Source organism: Schistocerca nitens, chromosome 9 (genome assembly GCF_023898315.1).
Source record: "Schistocerca nitens isolate TAMUIC-IGC-003100 chromosome 9, iqSchNite1.1, whole genome shotgun sequence".
Taxonomy (NCBI): Eukaryota; Metazoa; Arthropoda; class Insecta; order Orthoptera; family Acrididae; genus Schistocerca; species Schistocerca nitens.
Window position 1 is genome coordinate 315,816,197 of NC_064622.1, and position 25,778 is coordinate 315,841,974.

At 42.5% G+C, this 25,778-nt stretch overlaps 1 protein-coding gene across 1 annotated transcript in view; it reads left to right on the plus strand.

Moving 5' to 3' along the window:
- The first annotated feature begins 603 nt into the window (after positions 1-603).
- The window catches only part of LOC126204213 (trypsin alpha-4-like), an 82,628-nt gene continuing 57,453 nt past the window's right edge, over positions 604-25,778 (plus strand). The window contains exon 1 of the mRNA XM_049938611.1: positions 604-669. Within this exon, the coding sequence (XP_049794568.1) occupies positions 604-669 (66 nt within the window). The remainder of the gene's footprint in view (positions 670-25,778) is intronic.

A 25,778-nucleotide genomic window follows, 5' to 3' on the forward strand; every position in this document is an offset into this window, starting at 1 on the left:
GTTTCCTGGTTGGGAAAAACATTTCTGGGAATGTATGGAAGTTTTACCTCATATAGACGATAGTTACGGTGCAAGAACTTCACACTAAAACTGATCTTGGAGAGTGCATAGTAGAGTACTATGAGTTACCGTTTCATCTGTGGTAAACTGCTGTCGGTGCCACACTGCAGCAAGGGTCATCTATCATCAAAGGGGAACCAACTAAACTACATGCAAAGCCACTAAGAGTTAATTGGTGCGATAACGTATCGGATGGTACAAGGTAATTTCTGTGGGTAAGTGTAGGAACTGGTTTGCTAGTAAACCGTTATGTGTCGTTGAGCCACTGAAGGATAAAAACGAATTGTAGAAAGCACAGTATATTGTACAGAAGAGTGGTGAATGTCCATGGGAGATAGACGATGTGCAGGTTGTGCTCGTAGCAACAGATAACATTGGGACTGAAAACAACGGCTTTCCTGAACGTTTATTCGTTGCCAGTTTGTTGATTTTTGAGGAAGATGAGTTGGATAGGATAAATTCGGACCTGAATCATGAGCAAAACGTCATGTTAAATGCGTTCTGAGGGAAGCAAAACACTTGGGAGGAACGGAAAAATTACCAATGGAGGAGTTGTTCTTTGAATCTGAGGACCTGTTTAATAATCGTGGGTCTTCGCCAGTGACCCTGGTAAGACCACACAAGATTACAACTGGAAGTGAGCCACCGAAGTATCGTAAACTATCTCACGCTTCGTATCACCGGCTACCAGTGATGGAAGAGCTCATTAATCAACATAAGGTGAAAATATCGAGGGAAATACCAGTCGTTGTGGAGGAAGAGTGCTGAAAGTTCAAAAGAAAATTACGGGTGGAAATGTAGCAGGCTGGGTAGGTAGTGATCACTACTGGGTGGTGGGAGCCGTCTAGGTGCTCGTCAGGAAGGGCTCGACTACCATCTGCTGTGTACTGTGCTTGCATGATGGCGAAGGAGACTAGAGGACAATGTGGATAGCTACAGAGGGACGATGATTGCAGAAATAATAATTCATTATTTTTCTTATTTGGACAAATATACACGTGTGCCCACATTTGAGACATGTCTCGACGTTGTCTCTTAGTACTTCCTTGCTCTGGTGATGGCTCGGTGGTTTGGCGTTAATGACGTTTGGTTGGTTGGTTGATTTGGTGGAAGACACCAAACAGCGAGGTCATCGGTCTCATCCGACTAGGGAAGGAAGTCGGCCGTGCCCTTTCAAAGGAACCATCCGGCATTTACCTGAACCAATTTAGGGAAATCACGGAAAACCTAAATCAGGATGGCGGGCCACGAGACTGAACCGTCGTCCTCCCGAATGCGAGTCCAGTGTGCTAACCGCTGTGCCATCTCACTCGGTGGCGTTAATGACACGCTGGCTCTCACTCAACATGGTTGTTACAGCCACCGTCTCAGTGATGGTAGCCGGCTGCAGACAGTGACTTCTTTGTTGTAGATTGATGTCCTGGTGCCGCAACAGTAGGCATAGCCACACAGGTTGACGAACACTGTGCCGAATTTGGCAATGGCATATATGGGCGTCATCGAGCTGATCAACCTTTCCCCTGTGCCACAGCCGTGAGTGCACGACAGGCTTGTCGGTGAGTGGCTTCAAAGAAACAGCAGCGGAGTTTTGGCACCCAGATCCTGGGTGATAAGGCACGACTGAGTCTTTCAGCGTCTAGCCTGACTCAGACTGGACCACATAACATTGGCTAGCTGTCCAGAATGACGATTGTCTGGTCTTAAAGTTTAGCAACAGCAACACATATTCAAGAACGTATGATTACAAGAATTCTAACTTCTTTAACTGTTGTTGGTTTTTATTAACAATGCACTTTTCGAAAAGATGCTTATGTGTTACCTGCTTCCAGAATCCAAAAATACACTCGCAGACAAAAATCCACAATATCAAGAAGTAGTTGTGCGACATAAAAGGAAGCTGGCATGTGTGTTTCTACAGGTGAAAGAGAATGTATCCTTAGACTTCCCGCCAGTCGTATAAGAGTGTCACTAGTAGCGCAACTACGAGGTTGCAAACCGTATTTGTTTTAAATACTCGTTGTGACGGCGGTGAACGTCAGTTAGCTTTGATATTGGGTGTGGTGAGCTGATGTTAGTCAAGAATGCCTTTAAGGTAACAAATCACCATTATCAACGTCTCACTGGGTATGAACGAGGTGGTGCAGTAGGTCTACGAGAAACTGGATGTTCTTCTGTGATATTCCAGAAAGTCTAGGAAAGAATGTAGCCACTATACGTGAATGGAGGCAGCATTTATCACGACAATGTACTATCGCGAAAAGACCGGACTGCAGACGATCACGCAGCGCTACTGAGACGGAAGACCATAGTTTTCGGTGTATGGCTCTGTCGCATCGTACTGTATCTGTAGCAGCGGTTTCTGCAGCAATTGGAACCACGTGACACAATTAAAAAGTTACAAATCGTTTACTTCAAGGACAGCTCCGAGCCAGATGCCCTGTATTGAGCATTCCACTCACCCCGAGCAACAGCCATTTGCAACATCAATGGTGTCAAGAGAGAGCTCACTGGAGGGCAGGATGGAGGTCTGTTGTGTATTCTGATGGCAGCTGGTTCACTATGGGTGCCAGTGAAGCCCGTGTGTTGATTATTACAGGGCCATTTGAAGGCCTGCTACCAAACTGTCTGCCTTCTAGACACACTGGCCGTGCACCTGGAGCTATGGTCTGGGGTGCGAGATTCTATGGCAGCAGGAGCACTCTTGTGGTTGTCCCACACATCCTGGCTACAAATCTGGTGATTCGATCTGTTGTGGCATAAACCGCGTTCTAGAAGGTGTCTTCCAACAGGATGGCGCTCACCTACATACCGCTGTTGCAAACCAACATGCTCTACAGAGTGTCGACATGTTCCCTTGACCTGCATGATCACCACATCTGTCTCGAATCAACTACATATGGGAATTCACCGGACGAAAACTCCAGCAACATCCACGAATAACATTAACCTACCCTGTATTGACTAAGCAAGTGTAACAGGCTTCGCACTCCATTTCACAAAGTGACATCTGGCATCTATATAACACACTGCAGGCCCGTTTGCATGCTTGCATTCAACACTCTGCCCTCTGATGGTTGTGCTGGTTATTAATGTACCAGCATTGTATTTGCAGTGGCTTATCTTGCACTTACATTAACATGTGATCCTGAAATGTTAATAGGTTAAATACATTACCTAGACAAATGTATTCCACAAAATTTCGTTACTCTACATTAATTATTCTTTAGTGTTGCGATATTTTTCCGTCACTGTATACGATATGGCAGTCACTGTGAACAATTGCACCAACTACTACTACTAATCATTTGATTGAGTTTATCCGAAAAATTTCAATAATAAAACACGGTGGATGAATTCATTAACACTCCGTCTTCAGGCCACAAGTGGCCTACCGGGACCATCCGACCGCCGTGTCATTCTCAGTGGAGGATGCAGATAGGAGGGGCGTGGGGTCAGCACACCGCTCTCCCAGTCGTTACGATGGTATTCTTGACCGAAGCCGCTACTATTCGGTCGAGTAGCTCCTCAATTGGCATCACGAGGCTGAGTGCACCCCTAAAAATGGCAACAGCGCATGGCAGCCTGGATGGTCACCCATCAAAGTCCTGATCACGCCCGACAGCGCTCAACTACGCTGAAACCACGGGAACCGGTGTATCCACTGCGGCAAGGCCCTTGCCTGAATTCATTAACAACATTAAATATTATTTTAATTTTAAAATATAAATGACATAAGAACATTACAATCTCTAAGAAAAGATGTGCATTAGGTACTACCCCATTGTTATTGCTAGGGTAAAATACAGCTGTGAGGTGCTGACGATGTGGAAGAAGTCGTATGTCAAGCAAAATCGTCTCAAAGCGAGGCTTCTGACTGCGTGCAGAAATTGATACACCATAGTGGGTCAATCCATAGAAGCTTCAGTGTCCCAGACGCAGGCTTTGACTAACAGATGATCGGCTATTAGGATAGCTGAGCAGACAGATCCTAGACCGTGGCTATTTAGTGGATATGACTCTATGCTGTGGCTCTGTTCTATGCTAATAAACAATCAGTGCTTAGGGGTTTTACTGTGATTACAGATACCATAGCAATCATATGATAATGGACGCTTATCCATTTCCTAATATAATGCATGCTTTGGAAAGTTTGGGGCAAGCTACTTTTCCACTACGGATCTGTGGAGTGGATTTCACTAGCTATAAGTAGCAGTACTGGACCAGCCGAAAATGACATTGACAATTCCTTCACAATACACCCGACATCGTTTATGTTTTCTAGGTTAAAGAATACACCAGAGACATTACAGGCTTTGTTTGGTAGAGTTTTGTGAGGGCAAGATCAAAGGCAATATGTAGTTTATTTGGATGACATCATTGCCGTTGCAAAGGATATGGACCAACTTGGGCAATGGCTAACAGAGGTGTTCAGGAGGGTACACGCAGCACACCTAACATCAGTGTAGAGTGTCACTTGTTATGATGGAGTACAGATGGACCTAGACTGGTTAAGGTCATACAGAGAAGCAGATGCTGCTGAAATACATCAGTCAACTGGGGGACTCATACGTCTCATTTTATCGAAATCCATATCATGTGTCTACCAGTTGATGAATATCTGGTACTGATAATGTCCCCGTGATATCAGTGACTGCAAAGATCAGGCCACTAACAAATCTCTCGATTTTTCTCTATATCTGTATCTACTTGCATGTCCAATACTTCAGCGGGGGCAGCGTCCCAAACACTGGTCATCAGGTTGGCAGTTATGGGACTATGTATTGTATGGACTAGAGTGGTGAGGCAAGAGCAGTCTACTTTGCACAGGACTCCAAAAAGAGCTGGTGTAACACACTGTGTCACATGTTGGTCAGTACAGAGTAAATGACATTTACGAGTTGGTCTCTCCACATGAAGACACCTGGGTGGAGTGTTGTTTTTCGGCAGTAAACGGAAGGTCTCGGATTGGTCAGCAAAATTTTATCCCTGCTTTCTTGTGGGAAGCACGCCAGACGCTTATTGTTAATCATTTTCTTCTCCCTTCATTAGTGATGAAGTGCACTGTCCAGTGCATTGTCCTGACACCACACCAAATGGAGTATAGACTTCTCTCTTGTACGGCAGCAAGAAAACCCATTAACTGTCTTTAAAAAAAAGGAATTCCAAAAGTGGGAGTTCAGGATGCCGCATTCTAGAAATTTTGGGCACCGGACCAGAGTCCACTCCTGACTTTGGAGGCCCCCACTTTTAACAGGTGCAGAAGTGAAATGGCAATGCGGCAACCCTGTTACGTTACGTTAGGAATCATAATACGGGAATGGTGCCATATGCACAAAAAACCTTTGCCATTGACCCTGATACCGGCCTTCAGTCGAGATGGTGTCGTGGGCAGGTGAACAAGGTAATGCGAAGGCGTTTTACAAAAACGACACCTACGTGGTTGCGGAACGTGCATCTCATGTTCATTAGAATCTTGCACGTCAGGCCTCAGTGCCGTCGCACATGGTATGAAAGTGTGGGTACATAAACTTGAGGTAATATGATAAGAAGGAAGAGTAGAAGTGCAAAATGCGTGCGCGCATCAGATAATGTAACAAGAGTGGAAGAAGCCATCAGCCGAAATCCCAGGCATTCTTCACGCGAGCATGCGCTGCATCTTGACATATCAGAATGCAGTGAAAGGTGAAAATTGCACAAGGAAGTACAATACCACCCATATACGAAATTGTAAAAAACAGAATGTGGATGATTTCCCAAAGGGACTACGCTCTTGTTGTGAAATGTATGAACTCATGAACTAAAATGCAGCCCCATGCGCCAATCTCATCATGAGTGATGAGGCCAATTTTTATGTTTCACGCTTTGTAATCAAGCAAAATCGTAGATACGCCACTTCACATACATGCCAGACCTTGCAGAATTATATCAACGCACCGCAGAACATATTCCCTTCCGACCACACACCACCCAGGAACTGAAGGATCATTTGGGATACACTTTATGGGCAGCTAACACAGTGATTTATATTTCCTTTTTTGTCCTAATGGCGGTAATCATTGCTGAGTCTCTTAAGGGCAGATTCCTACTCCAAGGACAAGAGATTGCCCTGAGCTTGTTCACTAATCTGTCCTCGTTGACAAGGCCGGTGGCACGACAACGGTGACTTCTCATGCCAGAAGTCTTCGGTTACCTATTTTATTCGGGATTTATGTAGTGGCTGGTTTCAAACCAAGGATGTTTTGATTACTAGTCGAAGACGCTGCCCCTAGACCATAGCTGAACCTCTCGTATTGTTTTATAATGTAAGTAATCGTGTGCTTGGATGTGTGTTAAATTAAGAAGAAAGAGTGGATCATCCATTGGCCTACGCCTCAAGTCAGCTAAAGAAAGTGGAAATGAATTAATCTACTCGGCCACCATTGACCAGACGTTTTCAATTGGTGAGAGATCTGGAGAATGTGCTGACCAGGGCAACAGTGGAACATTTTCTGTATCCAGAAAGGCCCGTACAGGAACTGCAACATACGGTCGTGCATTATCCTGCTGAAATGTAGGGTTTCGCAGGGATCGAACGAAGGGTAGAGCCACGGGTCGTAACACATCTGAAATGTAGCGTCCACTGTTCAAAGTGCCTTCAGTGCGAACAAGAGGTGGCCGAGACGTGTAACCAATGGCACCCCATACCATCACGCCGGGTGATACGCCAGTATGGCGATGATGTATACACGCTTGCAATGTGCGATGTCACCAAACATGGATGCGATCATCATGATGCTATAAACAGACCCTGCATTCATCCCAAAAAATGGTTTTGCCATTCGTGCACCCAGGTTCGTCGTTGAGTACACCATCGCCGGCGCTCCTGTCTGTGATCCAGCGTCAAGGGTAACTGCAGCCACGGTCTCCGAGCTGATAGTCCATGCTGCTGCAAACGTCGTCGAACTGTTCGTGAAGATGGTTGTTGTCTTGCAAACGTCCCCATCTGTTGACTCAGGGATCGAGACGTGGCTGCACGATCCGTTACAGCCATGCGGATAAGATGCCTGTCATCTCGACTGCTAGCAACACGAGGCCGTTGGGATACAGCACGGCGTTCCGTATTACCCTCCTGAACCCACTGATTCCATATTCTGCTAACACTCATTGAACCTCGACCAACGCGAGCAGCAATGTCGCCATTATATAAACCGCAATTGCGATAGGCTACAATCCGAACTTTCTCGCCGGCCGAAGTGGCCGTGCGGTTAAAGGCGCTGCAGTCTGGAACCGCGATACCGCTACGGTCGCAGGTTCGAATCCTGCATCGGGCATGGATGTTTGTGATGTCCTTAGGTTAGTTAGGTTTAACTAGTTCTAAGTTCTAGGGAACTAATGACCTCCGCAGTTGAGTCCCATAGTGCTCAGAGCCATTTGAACCATTTTGAACCGAACTTTCTCAAAGTTGGAAACGTGATGGTAGGCATTTATCCTCCTTACACGAGGCATCACAACAACGTTTCACCAGGCAACGACGGTCAACTTCTGTTCGTGTATGAGAAATCCGTTGGAAACTTTCCTAATGTCAGCACGTCGTAGGTGTCGCCACCGGTGCCAACCTTGTGTGAATGCTCTGAAAAGCTAACCATTTGCATATCACAGCATCTTCTTCCTGTCGGTTAAATTTCACGTCTGTAGCACGTCATCTTCGTGGTGTAGCAATTCTAATGGCCAGTAGTGTATATGGAGTAATACACTTCCTGTGTCATATAATTGGTAGAAATTTTAAAGTAACAATAGACCACAAATCCTTTACGTCGTTACTGAAGGTGAAAGATCCGTAAGGTAGATTAATGCGATGGGCACTGATGTTTAGAGAGTTTGATTTTGGGACAATCCATCGACCTGACATGAATCACAGAAATGCAAATGGCCTCAGTAAGAAGATCTGTGTGTAATGGAGAGCGGGTCACTCCACTGGGAAATGGCAGAAAGCGTGAGAAGCTGATGAAGACTGCAAGCTATCTGCAATGCAGCTACAGTTCATTATGTTCAACAGGGTGTCATGCAAAAAAAAAAAAAAAAAAAAAAAAATCAGGCATGATTCCTGAGGAAATATGGAGACAGGAAAAATGATCACATATTATCAGGTCACAGTGATCAAGGAACCATGGAATGTGCATTACTGGCGGCAAACCCATATCAGGTCGTGAAACTATATGTGAAGACCTGTGTACCGTGTGCACAGTGGAATGAAAAAAGTTTTCCGTTTATTCCACTGCAAAGATTACCAGAGATGAGTAACGCATTTGAGATGACTAGTATTGACATCCAAAGATCTTTTACACAAACGCCAGTATCGAATCACTATATGCTGACGATAACAAATCACTTTTGCTTGATATGGGAATTGTAGCTGACGCAAATCGGCAATCCGACAGGTGTGGTTGTTGAAGTTCGGTGTTGTGAAGACGTTAACTATGGATCGGAGTATCAGTTTTATGTCAGAGTTAATGAAACAGTTTTGTCACTTACTGCATATTCGTAGGTTGAGGGTAGCCACATAACATTGGGAGAACAGGGCAAATTCATCGGATAAAGTGAAGACGTTAAATCATAATGTAAACATAATAACAACGACTGTGATATGCTGTTACCATGTGTTAATTCTGCATACAATTCTGACAAGATGACTGGACAGGATTATAGGACATCTGTTAACATTTCAGGGAATAACTTGCATGGAATTAGAGGGAGCAATAAAGATTAAAAACTGTAGAGAAAGACAGAGATTGGAGTAACCCATCAAATATCTGAGGACGAAAGTTGCAAGTGCTACTCTGAGATAAAACATTTGGCACAGGAGAGGAACTTCGGATGGGTCACGCCACACCAGACAGTAGACTAACGATGTACAAAAGGTGAGAGAAATTTTTTTATATGTTTTAGAAAATATTGGTGTGTCAACATATAGGGTATTGTGCTGTCAGAAAATACCATCATCACTTGAGATATTCAAGCCTCAAACATTGAAGATTTATAATCGTTATAAAGGTTCTCAAGAACTTTACAGGAGCTATGGAGGCAAGCAGAAGAACCCAACTGAAAGGCCCTCAGACATCAAGAACGTATAAGGTACCGAAACGATAAGTTACCTGAACACTGTATAGGACAATGGGGGGTGTCAACAGGTCTTTATAGTCCGAAGGGAAAGACAAAGGAATTCTTTACTTGGTGTCAAGACCGATACCAAGTGACTGAAGCGAATAAAAAGCGACAATTTCCTACCCATACTATGTGTATCCATGTTGTGCACATCTGTCCTTTTCTGGGTGCATCAGATACTATGTCCCTTTTACCAGAATCATTCTCAGAGAGAGTTGGACGAGGTAGGAAAGGGGAGACTACAATGCAAGTAGACCTTACTATACCTACACATTTTACGTGAGCGTTGCCCTATGCATTAAGGTCTAGGGCTGAGCCAGTATTGTGAGAAATGTATAGTGTATAGAAAACTTATGTATAATATGAGATGCATTCCTTGATGAAGGGTTTGATTAGTTATCTTTTTATTTGTACGTATTTTGCTTATAATTTGTAGATGAATCTTATTTCTGTGTTCTGTTGGCGGTTATCTTGGGAATATCATCTCTATTGTTTAGTTGAATGGCTCTGTTTTCTTGATAGTGTACTGAATTGTGGGTTTCTTTCATTTTTGCAGTGAACTGTGGCTAATAAGAGATGGTGTTTCCTATTTTGTGTGTGATTATAATCAGTGTGCTAGTGTGTCTTCCAGTGAGAGATACCTATACTAGACACAAGTGTTACGCTATTCACCTGTATTCTATAAAATGGATGACTTGAAGAATATTTGTACGCATTATGGCAAAGGTAATATTTATGGTTGGCCTTGGCTCCCACGTTGCTACGTTTTGTGGACAGCCCAGAGACGCACAGAGGGAGCGTGTTGGCGGAATGAATGTTCGAACATACTTCGCAGCATCACAGCAGATACCAGCACAGGGTCATCGTCACAAGACTCACGTCTTCGTGCAGCATCTTAGGTGAGATACTCTGACTTATACCAAACAGTGTTTGTTTGTTTCACCCCAAACGGGCTTGAGGAATTTTCGAGATACGATCAGTGGGATATTTTTTACTTTCCAGTGTAAAAGTTATAATAATGCATTTACATTTGAATTTATTTTCAAAGATATTCATATATGTATGAGGAAGTGGTAATTAGACATCAGTTTTGCAGAGGTTTACATTTTTACTTTCATGTTCAGAAAAAACACTTTGAACGACTGCAGATAGGATGCTCAAATTCACAGGACATGTACATTAGTACGTTCTGCAGAAATCATTAGCATTTTAGTCATCTCGGTTAAGTATGCGTCCTGTTGCCTAGTAGAAGGAGGGTCAGCCACGGGCCGTGAAATCCTGTTCCATGCATGATAGCATCGACGCGTATAAGGCGCAAATGGCGTCCTGTGGTATAGCGATCCATGCTGCATGCACCTGAGCCCAAAGTTCATCTGTGGCTGTTGGCATTGGGTCACAGCGCTGCATTCGTCGTTTCACAGTATCCCTCACATTTTCGATTGGCGACATTTCTGATGATATGGCGGGCCAGGTCCAAAGACTGACATCGCGTGACACCAAGAAAGCATGTGTTCGGGCAGCAACAAATGGTCATGCATTGTCTTACTGAAAAATGGCGTCAGGATTGCTGTGCAGAAAGAATGTGGCTGGGGTCGCAGGATGTCATTAAAGTAGATCACATTGGTCACAGTGCTCTGGATGCGCAGCAACTGCTATTTGCGGTTGTAGCACCCGACACCTCAAGGCCTTGAATGTGCACTGCGTGTCTTGTGCAAATGCCGTCACTATGATGCAGCTCCCCTGTCTGTTGCGATCCCAAATGCGGCTATCATTTTCAAACAAACAGAACCTGGATTTCTTCGAAAGCATTGTCTGAGGCCATTCCTGTCCCAAGTGGCGTCCTCCCCATACACCATTGCCGTCTAGCAAGTTTCTGCAAATGCAGCAAAGGTAGGTGGAGAAGTGGACAACTTGCACGTAACCCATTGCGTAATGAAAGGCGACTGACTGTCACTCCTAACATTGTACGGGGAGGACGCGGATCTGTTCTACAATGGCATTCGAATGAAGTATCAATCTTCTCTTGAGGCGGTCTGGGTGCTGCGACCTGTTCCTCCTCGTCGTGTTTAACGGCCTTCTGTGACCCATTCTGCACACACCCGTTGCGCTGCCGAAATATCTCGTCCCACACGAACAGCAATTTTTCGGATGGAGGCATCACATTCTCACATGCCAATAATGCACCCTCTTTCAAACTGACGGTAAGGTTCCCACATACGTTTGCGAGGTATTCCGCACCTCTGCTCCAGACACACTGACCCATCGACGACAGTGACAACAATAGCCGCAGGCACACTTTACCAGTAACTGGTGTTGCGCCGCGATATCGACGTTCTACCTCAGGCTCGTCCAAACTGTGCCCCTGGGTCGCTAGCGACCGCGATCGCCCGAGGCCAGCACCCCGGGCGAATTCGTGTGTTGTTGCAGTGGCCGAGCTGTGTCGCTTAACTGACCGTGCGGTCCGCCCGCCGCGCCTCGCCATGCCGCTTCGTACGGAAGACAGACCGCCGCGCCAGCAGCGGTCAAAAGCGTTAATACAACGCAGAGCAGTTAGTCAATAGACGTGAAGCTACAGTTGATCGAGAAGTATGGTCAACAGCAGCAGACAAAAGAAAAGGAGGAGCGGCGCGTCCGCACTATTTAAATCCGAGTGGGAAATTTATTTCTTTTGTGCTGCTGTCGAAAATCATGACAAACGTTTAGTTTGTCATCCGCACCTCACGTATTTAAAAAAGTACTCGACTGAACTGCACTTTAATCCCTGTCACAAAGATCAGTTCGAATATTTGTCGTAACAGGAATGCCACTACAAGCTTGAAGAACTAAAAGAAAATTTCAATCAGCATTACAGTTAAATAAGTGTTTCCTATCGTATGACTCTTTCTCATTTATAAATATGATAAATACAACTATATTTTACAATCTTATATTTCACTTAGCAATGTGCCCGTTATCGAATATCAGACTGTCAGCAACAAGGAACATTTGTTTTTGGTTAATTTTTATATTTGGGTTGCATTAAATCGACTCGTACAGACATAAAAAAAGTTTCAACTGCGTTATTTTTTGTCACTTTCTGGAAAGCCTTTATAAACGCTGTCTCGAACAGCTAAGTTTAATTAAGTCATTTTTTTGTTTCTGAGTATTTGTGTTTTTATGCATGGGAAAACATGTTGTAGTTTGATCTATGTTTTCAATTAATTAAAACGCACATATTCCAGTAGGCATTTTTTTTTTTTTTTGCGAACACATTTCGGTGTCCTCGACAGCATCTATGACCGCTTTTTAGGGGAACTTGGTGAAAACGCACCTAAAAACAATATTTGTTTGTTAGTTGTTTACTTGCTATTCAATGAATGAAACAACTAATTGTTAAAATGATAAAAGTGTTTTAAAAATAGCATTGTACAAAAGTAATTGTAAGGTTTGGTTGCCATGGTGGGAGCACGAAACAGATGGGCAGAGTTTGCGCGCAAGTTACATACGCTCACTGAGAATTGTGAAAGTAGGGAAACCCTTTGCGGCTGGGAATCTCATCAAGGATTACCCGGTCGACTCGGTGGCTGGTATTTGTCCAGCAGACCTCATGGAAAAATTTAGAAAAATAGCTCTTTCGCCTCAAACTGTTGCTCTCTGAGTCAACATATGGCCTCAGGTATGGAGAAGCAGTTAATGGAGAGAGCGCAAACTTCGTTTCATTTTCTATCGCTCTTCAAGAGTCCACGGAAGTTGCGGACATAGCTCGTCATATTCATTCGGGGTGTCGACGACTATCCGCGTGTCACCACAGAATTTCTCGATCTTTTACCATTAAAAGACACAACGTCGGGTTAAAGTCAATAAGTTTAAAATAGGAACTTCTGACCAGTGTAACAACTGATGGTGCCCCTGCGCTAGGAGGAGTACCCAACCGATTCCTGGGTTAGGCCACGTCAAAATTGGGTAAAGTGGGGTGTTCCTTATTCGCGGCAGTCCATTGACTGATACACGTGGAGGCACTTTGTGTGAAGATTTTCAACATAAAAGATGTTATGGACACCATTGTTCGAGCAGCTATTTACCTTTGCGCGCCAGTTTAAAAAAATTCTGGCTTATATCGAAGCGGAATACCCTGACATCGCCTACCACGCCGAAGTGAGATCGCTGATCAGAGGGAAGGCGCTTCATCGGCTTTTCTCCTTGAGGGGCGAAATCGATATCTTTTTGGAAATGAAAAGACGTTCAGAAGAATTACTTCGTGATCCTAAGTGGTTGGCGAATTTGGCTGTTTTGAGTGACCTAACTGGTCATTTAAATACTTTGAACATTTCATTGCAAGGCGAAAATCACTCTGCTGTTGATTTAGTCCAGACGATTCAAGCATTTCCATCAAAAGCTTTCATTCTATGATTTCCGTAAAAACTTATTTTGTTTGAAAAATAATTGCGCTAGAAGAATTGTGGGCACTTCCCTGCATTAGACAGCATTAAGGGAGATGAGGATTTTTCAGATTATGTTCAAAGCATTTGCAAATTACAAGAAGAGTTTGAAAACAGACTTTTGAAGATAGATGAGCTTCAATCGGCCTTAAATATATTCGTTCGCCCGTTTTCCCTTCGGGCAGAGGATGTCTCAGAAGTGCTTCAACTAGAGCTGATTGACCTGCTGTGCGATATTTGCCTGAAGGACCGCTTTCTTACGTGTAAAACTTTGGATGACTCTTACAGCTGTTTTCCACGTGACAAGTATCCCATTTTGCACAAGCACACGGCCAATGTTCTCTCAATGTTTGGTTCCACTTTTACGAAGATCATTCAATAATTAAAGAGGAAAATTTCTCTGGAGGAAAAAATTCTTTACTTTCCCAAAAAAATACTTTTTCTACTTTTCAACATAATCCCCTTGAACATTTATGCACTTGTTTCAAAGGTTACAAGCTATTTTATTCCGGCTGCAAAGAACTCTTCATCTTGATGCTTGAACCAATTTCACACAAACTATTTCACTTCCTTGCTGTCCTGGAACTTCTTCCCCTCCTTCAGCGCACAAAAAAAAAAAAAAAAAAAAAAAAAATAAAATAAAATAAAAAATAAAAAAAAAAATTGAAATCACTAGGTGCTAAACCAGGACTGTAAGGGTATTGAGGCAGTACTTCCTAGCCAATTTTGTCCATGGTTTCAGGGTATAATTGAGCAATATGAGGACGTGTGTTTTCTCGCTGGAGAAACTCACTTCTCCTCTGAGATCCACGACGTCTCTCTCATGGCTGGCTTCACCTTGTTTAAAAGCAAATCCGAGTAGTATTGGCTGTTCATTGTACGCTGCTCTTCGAGATAATCACAAAATACTGGACCTTCAGCATCCCAAAGCACTGTCAACATGACGTTTCCTGCTGATGCTTGGGTTCTGAATTTTTTCTTGACGGGTGAGTTGGTGTGTTTCCACTCCATGCTTTGTCTTTTTGATTCTGGCTCATAATAGTGAAGTTTCATCAAAATTTTGTTGACGAAGTGCTCACCTTCTGATTCATAACGTTCCTTTAGCTCTGTGCACACTCTCAATCTTGTTTCCTTGTCTAGCCGCGTCAACTCCTTTGGGACCCATCTCGCACATGTTTTTCGGTACTTCATCTTGATACAGATAATGTTATGAACTGTACCAGTACTAACTTGAACCTTATCAACTATTATTTCCAGAGTCACACGGCGGTCGGCACGAATAATGTCATCAATTTGACTTTCAAGTGAAGGAGTTGAAACTGAAACTGGTCGGCCAGAACGGTGATCGTCAGTCACTGAACTACTTTACTCACTTGTAAAAATTCCACCTTCACCGTAAACTACAGACATCCTATAGTATATATTCACTTGTTTCTCGCCTTCAGCAAGTACAAAAAACGAATATCAGAACGTTTTCAACTAATATGGACGTTTCAAGCAGACTCGCCTCCTTGAAATGTATTTTTGAGGTTATAAACAAAACAATGTTGATACATCAGCTGATCAGAGCTCATCCCAGTGATGCCAACGTAAAGCTGTAAAAATACCAAATTTGCCCTACTAACAGTTCTTTTCCCCCACACCAATTTGTCTCTTTAATTATTAACTAACCCATGTATTTGTGATCAATTTCTCTCCGTCTAAAAGCTTGCTAAAACAAAGAACCGTACACTACTTAGCGATAGAAGTTTGATTAATTCTTTGCGGTTAGTGGTCTCCCGGAATATTGTACTATACCTAGACAAAGTCATTTCCTCGAAAAAAAAATTGGGTAAAATGTTAATTGTCTTCGTTAAAAATGTTGACTGTAAGGATTGAAGGTCTTTATAATCTTAATTCTATTTTTTGAATAGGTTTTCAAACTTGTTCAATTAAAAATATTGCATAGAAAACAGCAAACTAAGGATCCATCGTCTAAACATTGAAAAGGGATACAAAAAGTTGTAGGACGAAGTGCAATAAAAATATGTACTTTAAACTACTGACAGTAAGAATGAGACTCTATATCCCTTACGTAAAATTATTTCTGAAATTGAATATTTATGACACTGTCAATATTATGAGAAGGAAAGTTGCTACTCACCATACAGAGGATATGGTGAGTCGGAAATACGCTCAACAAAAAGACTCTCACTATTAAAGCTTTCAGCCATTAAGGACTTCGTCAGTAATAGACGACAGACACTCACACACACTCACGGAAACGCAGCTCACACACACGACTGCAGCCTCAGGCAATTGAAAGCACACTCGGTTGCCGGGGACTACAGTCCAGTATGTGAGTTTCGTTTGTGTTAATGTGTGTGTGTGAGTGTATGTGTTTCTGTCGTCTATTATTGTCGAAGGCCTTAATGACCGAAGGCTTTAATTTCGAGAGTCTGTTGTTCCTATCTGCGACTCATCATTTGCGCTGTGTGGTGAGTAGCAACTTTCCGTTTCAAAATATTGTTACATTCCATCCTGGATTTTCCATTGTTGATATTTATGACACTAGTTCACTTAAGAAATTGATATATCTTTCAGAAGACGCCTACTGTACATATGAGGAGTGTGCGTGTGCAGTCCTAATATTGTTTTCTAAAGCTGTGAGTAGTAATTCTGTCATACGAACACTGTTAACTATACAGTAAATGATTTGCTTGTTTTCCCTCTCATCGACCACCTTTACAGAGCTACTATTCCTCTGTTATTTTGTTTACAATGGATTTGACTGCGGGACAGTCCAGGGCAGAGCAGTGCTGTGAGGTCTCTCTCGCTCCGCAGCCATCTCTCTCGCTGCAGTGGCTATACTAGCGACACACGGTCGCGTATGAGCGCTGAACTACACTGTCTTGCGCCCGCGGAATGCGGCCGCTCCCGCCGGGCGTATATGCGTAACTGTCGATATACATTGAACTGTAACTGTATTAAAATAATTTTCAGACTGAAAGATAAAAAGTATCCCACTGACGATATCTAAAAAATTGCCGAAACCTATTTGGGAAAAGTAAAACAAACAAACAGTGTCCTCGGTTTTGCAGCTTTTGTCTGTTCGCGGGTGAGAGCCATCTTCCCTCTCTGCACTCACACTCCATTACGTGCCAACAAAGTGTGTTACCCCTAACACTGAAGTAGAGTACCAGTCTCCATATTTCAGGTACCAGAGAAAACATTGAAGAAAAGACTGTCAGTGCTGAATTTCTAAACAAGACTGTAACAGGACGTAAACAGCACCTAATTATTTCAAGTGATTCTCTGATTTATCAGCAGTGGACCTAATATTATTAAGGAGGGAGGAGTGTTATCACGATACGTTTCCCTACAGAAATTACAGTATGAGGGAGGGTGGACAAGCTAGCTACCTGTGAAATCCTACCGCCAGGACTAGAGTATTGTGGCAACAGCATGGTGTAACTTGCCAGTTGGACGCAGCAGTGAGCTGCATTTCCTCGTGCCATGTTGCTTTGGCGCCCTATGTGACCGAGGAGGAGGAGGAGATCAGTGTTTAACGTCCCGTCGACAACGAGGTCATTAGAGACGGAGCGCAAGCTCGAGTGAGGGAAGGATGGGGAAGGAAATCGTCCGTGCCCTTTCAAAGGCACCATCCCGGCATTTGCCTGAAGCGATTTAGGGAAATCACGGAAAACCTAAATCAGGATGGCCGGAGACGGGATTGAACCGTCGTCCTCCCGAATGCGAGTCCAGTGTGCTAACTATGTGACCGATGGGTGGGGTCCTGTAACTGAGAGGTTGGGCAGAGTCTCTATAAATACTTACCACTCAGATGCTGTCAGTATCTTGCCTCTTGTTACTACGGCTGCCGAGTACTCCACACCTGTAGACAGTCGCCTGTGGATCAATCTCCTTACCGAGCGAGGTGGCGAAGTGGCTAGCACTCTGAACCCGCATTCGGGAGGACGACGGTTCAATCCCGCGTCCGGCCATCCTGATATAGGCTGTCCGTGATTTTCCTAAAGCGCGCCGGCCGCTGTGACCGAGCGGTTCTAGGCGGTTCAGTCCGGAGCCGCGCTGCTGCTACAGTCGCAGGTTTGAATCCTGCCTCTGGCATGTGTGTGTGATGTTCTTAGGTTAGTTCAGTTTAAGCAGTTCTACGTCTAGGCGACTGATGACCTCGGATGTTAAGTCCCTTAGTGCTTAGAGCCATTTGAACTATTTGAGCCCTAAATCGCTCCAGGCAAATGCTGGGATGGTTCCATTGACAAGGCACAGCCGACTACCTTACCCATCCTTCCCTAATCTGCTGAGACCGATGACATCGCTGTCGGGTCTCCTCCCCAAACAACCCAACCCCAATCCAACCAATCTGCATCGCTTATGTCTAGCCACATCATCCGCTAGCAGCTGGTCTACGCTTCACTGCTACACCAGGTGATTCTCGGGCTCGAGCCGGAGCCACCATGAGGGCACCATCTGCAGGGTGACGTCATCCGGCATCTGGGAGTATGCCAGGGGTCTTGGGGTCGGGGCTGCGCACCAACATCCCACGCTTTTGACTCACTGCCGGAGCGTGAACTGTCCAGCATAAAATTATGGACGCATGCTGCTTGCCGACCCCTGACGTCAGGCTGTTTACAAGACCACAACCAGTCCCTAGAACTTCGCTGGGACCGTTTTCCTGCTTGAAGAGCACGTGCCACGAGGCCAAAAGGCCGTCCGTCCTATGATTAGGCACCCAGTGCTGCTTGGGGGTTAATGAACGCCATCGATCTACCACCTTCAGTCAAAGTACGAACAACTTACTGTATAAAGAATCTATTCGCTAACAGATCTTTGCTGATCCATGCTTACCATAATCCCGGTATTATGCAACCCATCTTCTGCGCACGCCATCTTTCGTTAGAGTCGATCATGCTGGCAATTAATAGACACTACACATAGTACACAGTATTTACACAGGAAAAATAAGAATGAGAAAGAGCGAAGTGCCCAGGCTAGAAATGGCATGAGGCGATAACGCAGCATTTCTTCTCTACTGTCAAACTTGTATATCGAATAAATCATTTACCAAGCAGAGAGTAGTGATTCAGAGTAATAAAAACATTGAGGAAAAACTGAAAATCTGATAAGATATGGGACAGCTTAGCAAAAGTAGTGGAAGAATTATATCACCTAATGTGCAGAATATTGTATGAAGTGCAAGACACGGAAAATATAAAATAAGAATTGCACTATCTGGAACGAAACTGACAGTATCAAACACAGGCATCGGTGTTAATGATACAGAGTTGAGAATTTACTTCTGGAGCTCAGCACTGAATGTAAGTTAATCACGGGCAGTTGGAAAAGCAGGAAATATGTTTTTCATATGGTATGTTACACAAGGGTGCTTCAAATTGAGAGGAATGATGAACAATCATATTATTCTCTACACAGTTGACAACGAATGATATTGTGATTAGGATGACAGAAGATGTGTTAACGCATTAAGGAATAGCTTCCATATTACTAGAGGTGACAGAAGAGGGGAAGTATTAGACGGAAAGATAGAGAGCGATATGTATACGAAAAACAGTCAGGGCGGGTTTGTGTAAGTTTTCGTCTCTGAAGAGGAGAGCAGCTCTGGACAGTGACTCGAGGCAGCTCACAGCACATGTCCTAACACTGATCCTTCGCACCAGATAAGAGGGCACACCATTAAGTATGTGCACGTGCTCTCTCTACAATCTTGCTGGTATGGTGTTCTGAAGATTTTTAACTTTTTATTCAGTTAATTCTTTGCTTATTTAAATAACATCATCATTATTTCTGGCTCGATGACATTTACACAATTTACGAGCAATAACGATTATAAGGAGTCCATAATTTTTTCTCTACAGTCGTCTTATTAGTAACTCTTGAGCAACATCTATTGCCCTCACTATATTGCCCGTTCTTCGAATTGATATCCAGTCTTTTATACACTTTGAAAATGTCAGTGCATCCATTGTACATATAACTTTTTGTGATTGGAGAAAATCGGTAATTGAATTTTAAACCGTCTTTCTATCTCTGATTACTTCACTTCCTAATTTTAAATCTTTCCTTAAAACCACCTCTTTTCTTATTATTTCCTAGCCATGTATCAGTCACTGTAGCTAGTTATTTCGAATTTAGTTGCCGAAACCCCTCAGACACATGTATTAATGTTTCTAACTATAGTTTTAAACAATCTTCGTATTAGTTCTCATCAACATATCTAGGAGACTTCGATATGCATAAGAAGTAATCATTTTCTCAAGTTTATAAATGATCTAATTTCTTTGTCTTGTTTCCCATCAATTGAAATTTTCATCTCATGATATTATTATTCGACGGTAGCTGCTTCTTTCAATACTAAATCTCGATTTATTCCACCAATTCGTATTACTGATGATTTCATTTATACTCTTTTATTATTGTGTTAATTTTTGGCGAGCTTCTCAATATTTTCACAGCACTCCTCTAAAACCAGTTGGTAGTGTGTAAAAGGCAGTCTTTTATTGGAAACCTAACAATTTTCCTCTATTTCACTGCTGTGGAGTTTCTTCTGTATATAGTTTGTACAGTAATCAACTTCCTTAATGTGGTAGTTAGAAGCGGCAGAACTGCTTCGACAGCAGCTAGGTTTCCTTTATTTTCGTCCACATGTGTGCCCATGTTTCCTTGGCGTCGACGCTGAGGTCATGCGCATGATCTCTGGCGAACAGGACTGTTTTTTTGCAGTGACAGTCTGCCCCACTGCAAATATGCCAGCACCCTCCCAAGGACGCACACAAGGATCACAACCCGTTCTTTCAAATAGAGCCTCCTCTCAAATTCCATAACAAGTTGGATTTTTTGCGCTGGACAGGACAGCAGGAGCATCTGAAATGGACACTCCAGATGTCTTCAGTCCATCGGCACCATGCCAGAACGCCTCGTTCTCTGGCGGACAATGATTATAGTCTGTAGCAGTCGTCTGCCCCAGCGTCGGCAGTCTATTTTCGCATATCCGCTGTGCAAGTTGCTTCATGCATACGAACACTCGCCTATTCACGATGGGATGCGATGTTTCTAACAGGGGAACCTCCCCATCGCACCCCACTCAGATTTGGTTATAAGTTGGCACAGTGGATAGACCTTGAAAAACTGAACACAGAGCAATCGAGAAAACAGGAAGAAGTTGTGTGGAACTATGAAAAAAACAATAAGCAAAATATGCTAACTGAGTACTCCATGCCCAAGATAAGCAACATCAAGGAAAGGGTGAGCTCAGGAGTGGCGTGGTTCCGTGGTTAGCGTGAGCAGCTGAGGAACGAGAGGTTCTTGGTTAAAGTCTTCCCTCGAGTGAAAAGTTTAATTTTTTTATTTTTAGTTTATGTGACAAACTCTTATGTTTTCATCACTTTGTTGGGAGTAATTATCACATCCTCAAGAAAACCTAAATCGGGCAACGTAGAAGAATCTTTTTACCCATTCGCCAAGTGTACAAGTTAGGTGGGTCGACAATATATTCCTGTCATGTGACGCACATGCCGTCACCAGTGTCGTATAGAATATATCAGACGTGTTTTCCTGTGGAGGAATCGGTTAACCTATGAACTTGCGATCAAATGTTTTCGATTCCCATTGGAGAAGCACGTCCTTTCGTCTACTAATCGCACGGTTTTGCGGTGCAGTCGCAGAACACAGACACTAAACTTATTACAGTGAACAGAGACGTCAATGTACGAACGGACAGATCATAACTTTGCGAAAATAAAGAAAGTAAACTTTTCACTCGAGGGAAGACTTGAACAAAGGACCTCTCGTTCCGCAGCTGCTCACGTTAACCACGGGACCACGGCGCTTCTATGCTCACGTTATCCTTGATGTTGCTTATCTTAGGCATGGACTACTCAGTTTGGATATTTTGCTTATTTTTTTCATAGTTCCACACAACTTCTTCCTGTTTTCTCGATTGATCTGTGTTCAGTTTTTCAAGGCCTATCCACTGTGCCAACTTATAACTGAATCTGACGGGGGTGCGATGGGGAGGTTCCCTTGTAAGTTCATTAATTCTAAAGGCAAAGTCTACGAGAAAAGTATATGACTTACATTTTCCCTTGTAAATGTTGAAAAACACTTTCTTCCCGCTGCTTCCACCCTATTACGAGTACAACTGAGCTAACAGTTTCTTCTAGCTGATGTTCAGATATTAGGTTAGAGTGCTATAATGACTCGCCTCTAGTCTGCCCTATGACAGAAGTTATATTTTCCAATACTCCATTTTTAAATAATAGCATTCACTTCTTATGTGATGCGGTATTTTCCTGAACTTGCAAAACTGCTTCGGAAAATTGAGGTTTCTCCAAACGTAAAAACATGTTCCAATGTACAACGTAGTCATGTATCTAGGAACAAACATTTGACTGGAATTTAAAAGCGCTGCGGTCGAGAAAATCTATTCAATAACGTAATTAATAACCTGGCTGTTAAGTTATTACGCTACTACAGACCAATAATCAGTAAATGAAATAAAATTAAGAAATAATATTATCGAAAACCAATTACCAGATAAATAACATAAATTTTGAAATAGAAGTTATTGGAAACAACCATAAATTTCCATTTTGAAGAGAACTAAAATTGTTAAGATATTAAGTTAGGTTCGTTGATTTAAAGTACAATGTATTTCATAGTAAAAGACTTGTTCTGTTTCAAGGTACAAGATGGTGAACGGTGACGAAGTATGGCTTAAATATCTACACGTTACATAAGTAGTCCTTCAAAAATAGCATTTTACTCATTACGAAATTCTGGACCTGAAGAATTAACAACGTATTCCAAACACGTATTATAAATCATACAGTACTTAAATGTGTAGAACGCGTAATAATTTGCAAACGCTGCGCAAAACACAGTGTCACTTCTAGTGCTCATTCCATCGAGTAATCCTAAAATCAGTCACTAGACTGAAGTACACTATCCTCTAGGTACAGCACTTTCCCTATACAAAACACTTAACTTATTATTATCCCAAATGAATATATGTTGGTAACATAAATCAACTGCTACTCATTTGTATCGTTATTAGATGCAAACTTCTGCACTTAGTATTTCGTTTCGCAACCCAGACTTTGGAGATTCCCAATACCAGACCGTTAAATATGTTCTCACATCTATCTCGCTTATGAGGACGTACAGAACGTATTACATGTAGCTAGACGAAGCCTCGTACGGTGGCAAATGCTAACTTCAACCTATGAACAGCATTACCTTCCATTATGGTTCCGTGTCCGAGTGTGTAAAACCTTAACCCTTACAGGATCATTTTGTTGTTCGCCCGTCTGCCTGTTATGAAACCTTTTTCACGCGAATGGATTGATGTATCAAGTTTAAATTAATGTCAGAATGGCTTTGGTCCCATGGCGCTGTAAAATTTTTATCTTGTACGTCAGTTCAGCCTAAGGTCATTTATGGCACATATTTTGATACTCGAAAACTCATTCGTCAAAACCTATAGTGTACTTCCCATTGACCTATAATTATGAAACTTGGCAAGAGGCAAAGACTCACAGTACAACTAAAGGAAAAAATCTCAAAACTGTTTAATCGTAATTAAATCATACAAAAGTATCTTTTTGCCGTTAGAACATCCATTGCATTCGTCATCAATAAAAAGTATAAGAGACAAACATTACCGTATGCAAACATGAAATGTGAGTTTTAGTTATGTATGTGTAAGTAAATAAACCACTGTATGTAAGTATATTAAGCAGATGGAGCAGATGGTGCAGATGTGGTTCCAACTCTGACGTAAACGACAGCAGTGAAAATCTGTGTGTGCCTGAGTCGCCTGTATGCAATCAGTACAGTAGGAAGCATCGACAGGGAAACGTGGCATAAAGTAGCTATCGTGTATGTTTGTACCTGTGGCCACGCCATGGATAAAGTTACCCAATTTATTGGTGTATTAACGCTGACTGCGAAACGCGTTTACTAGGAATGATGTACCACTTACAGACTTGTAACAAGCGTAATAACATGGATCGTAATAGGACCGCAACCGAAAGTGGCCAGAGATACATCTCGTGCCTTGTTGAAACGTCCCCTTTGAACAATTTATACATGACTGTGCTTAAACTGACACACAATATTTTTAGCGCAACGCAATCTGACTTTCAAAAATCCCTACAAAAGAATGGCCCTGACTAACATTAACCTATAAGTTTCACAAATCACTTACCTCACAAAAATCTTGGTTACTCGAACTACTGCAATACAGCGAGCGCCACTACTGCCAGCTAAATAAAAGATTCAAACTACGGAAGGCACTTAACTACTAATAGGCATAGTTAGCAAATGAAAGATTTTGATAGAGAACAAACAATGTGTTTACCTCAATAGTGTTCAAAAGTCATAATGTATATAGCAGTTCATGACATCCAGTCTTACAAATTTCAAAACTCCGCCATCTCTCTCCCCACATCCACCACTGCTGGCGGCTCACCTCCAACTGCCCAACGCTACGTGCTGTTAAGATCCAGCTGCCCAACACTACAATGGCAGACAACAATGCAATCTAGCCACAGACTGCACACAGCATAGCCAGTGATTTTCATACAGAGCGCTACGTAACGTTGCCAATAAGAAAACATAAACAGCCTACTTACATAGCCCCCACGCTCCCCACAAAAAATTTTACAAATTGTTTTGGACACTGGCCAATACAGATTTGAAAAAAATTTTCATAATTACAATAACAAAGAAATCAAATGCACACGCTTATTGATACAATGTTGGTCAAAAGCTAAAATTTTCTCACAGTCCATAAAGACAGTCCTGATCATTCATCACAGTAAAATTGCAGTGTTTTTTTTTCTCAAAGTCTGAGCAATAAAAGAGAAGGCACATGGAAGTAGTGGATTTCCATGCAGTCTTGAAGAAGTAGTGTTGTCCTTCCAACGGAAGGACAGTGCTGACTCTCGACATGCTGACAGGTAATGGGCCACAACAGAGCAAACCCACAGCAGAGTCATTCGACGTTTTGAAGAATATTGATAGGTAGGTCATCACAGAGCAGACCCACTGTAGTCCTGGTAGAGATTACGGTATTGGTGGGCCACCAGAGGTGCAGACCCACTGCAGTCCTTGTAGAAATAATGGTACTGGTGAGTCAGCAAAGGTGTAGACCCACTGTAGTCCTTATAGAAATAATGGTATTGGTGAGTCATCAAAGATGCAGACCCACTGTAGTCCTTGTAGAGATGGCCAGCAGCCATCTGTTGTTACTGTGCAGGTGCACAATCACCATTGAAAGGTCTTGCGGATAATATAGCAAGTCCATAACCACCACTTGTGCACTCACAAGGTTTTTTGGAATTGTCCTTAGAACCAGCAATGCTGTTATCCAGTCCCTTGCTGAATTATTAACACACGTGCAAACACTAACAGTCCCTACTTCTTACTTATTGTCCATATACTATGACCAACAGAAACGTGTACAGTGAAATGGAACTTACAAGTTACTAATATGATGAACTGGCGTCAATTACAATTTTATAACATAAGAATACAATTACAAAAGTACAAAATACGTCATTAAAGAACATAACAATACAGATAACTCTGTAGTAGTACAGGCTTTACAAAAGAATAGAAATAAACAGATACATCAGTGTTACAGGAATTATGACGTAAGTACATACATAAAGATCAGAATAACTTTTTAAACATCACCTTCACATATGAGCAACAAAACAGAATAAATAATGTCTAAACATCTTTTCAAAGTAAATAACATATTATCAGAAAAATGCTACAATGTAACTCTCATCAGATAAACACATAAAGACAGAAAGAACACAAATATACAAGAGTACACAAACACATATCGCAATAACAGAAAGGGAAAGGACAGGGTTTGTTTTACTGCAGTATCTTGCAAACAAAACTTTCTTTACTTCTTGGAGATCTCCCTTCGTTCTTCATTATTTCAAAAAGTGCTATCTATACCTGCTTTCTGTACTTTTTTCATAAAACTTCTCAATGCATTTCTTCCAATTCATCGCAACTCATTCTCTTATATAGTCTACCCCCTCTTAAGCTATCTTAAATCTACTGAGTTCAGATGCTAAACTAAAGGACGAGGCAAAGCAGCAGCGCAAAACAATTAATACA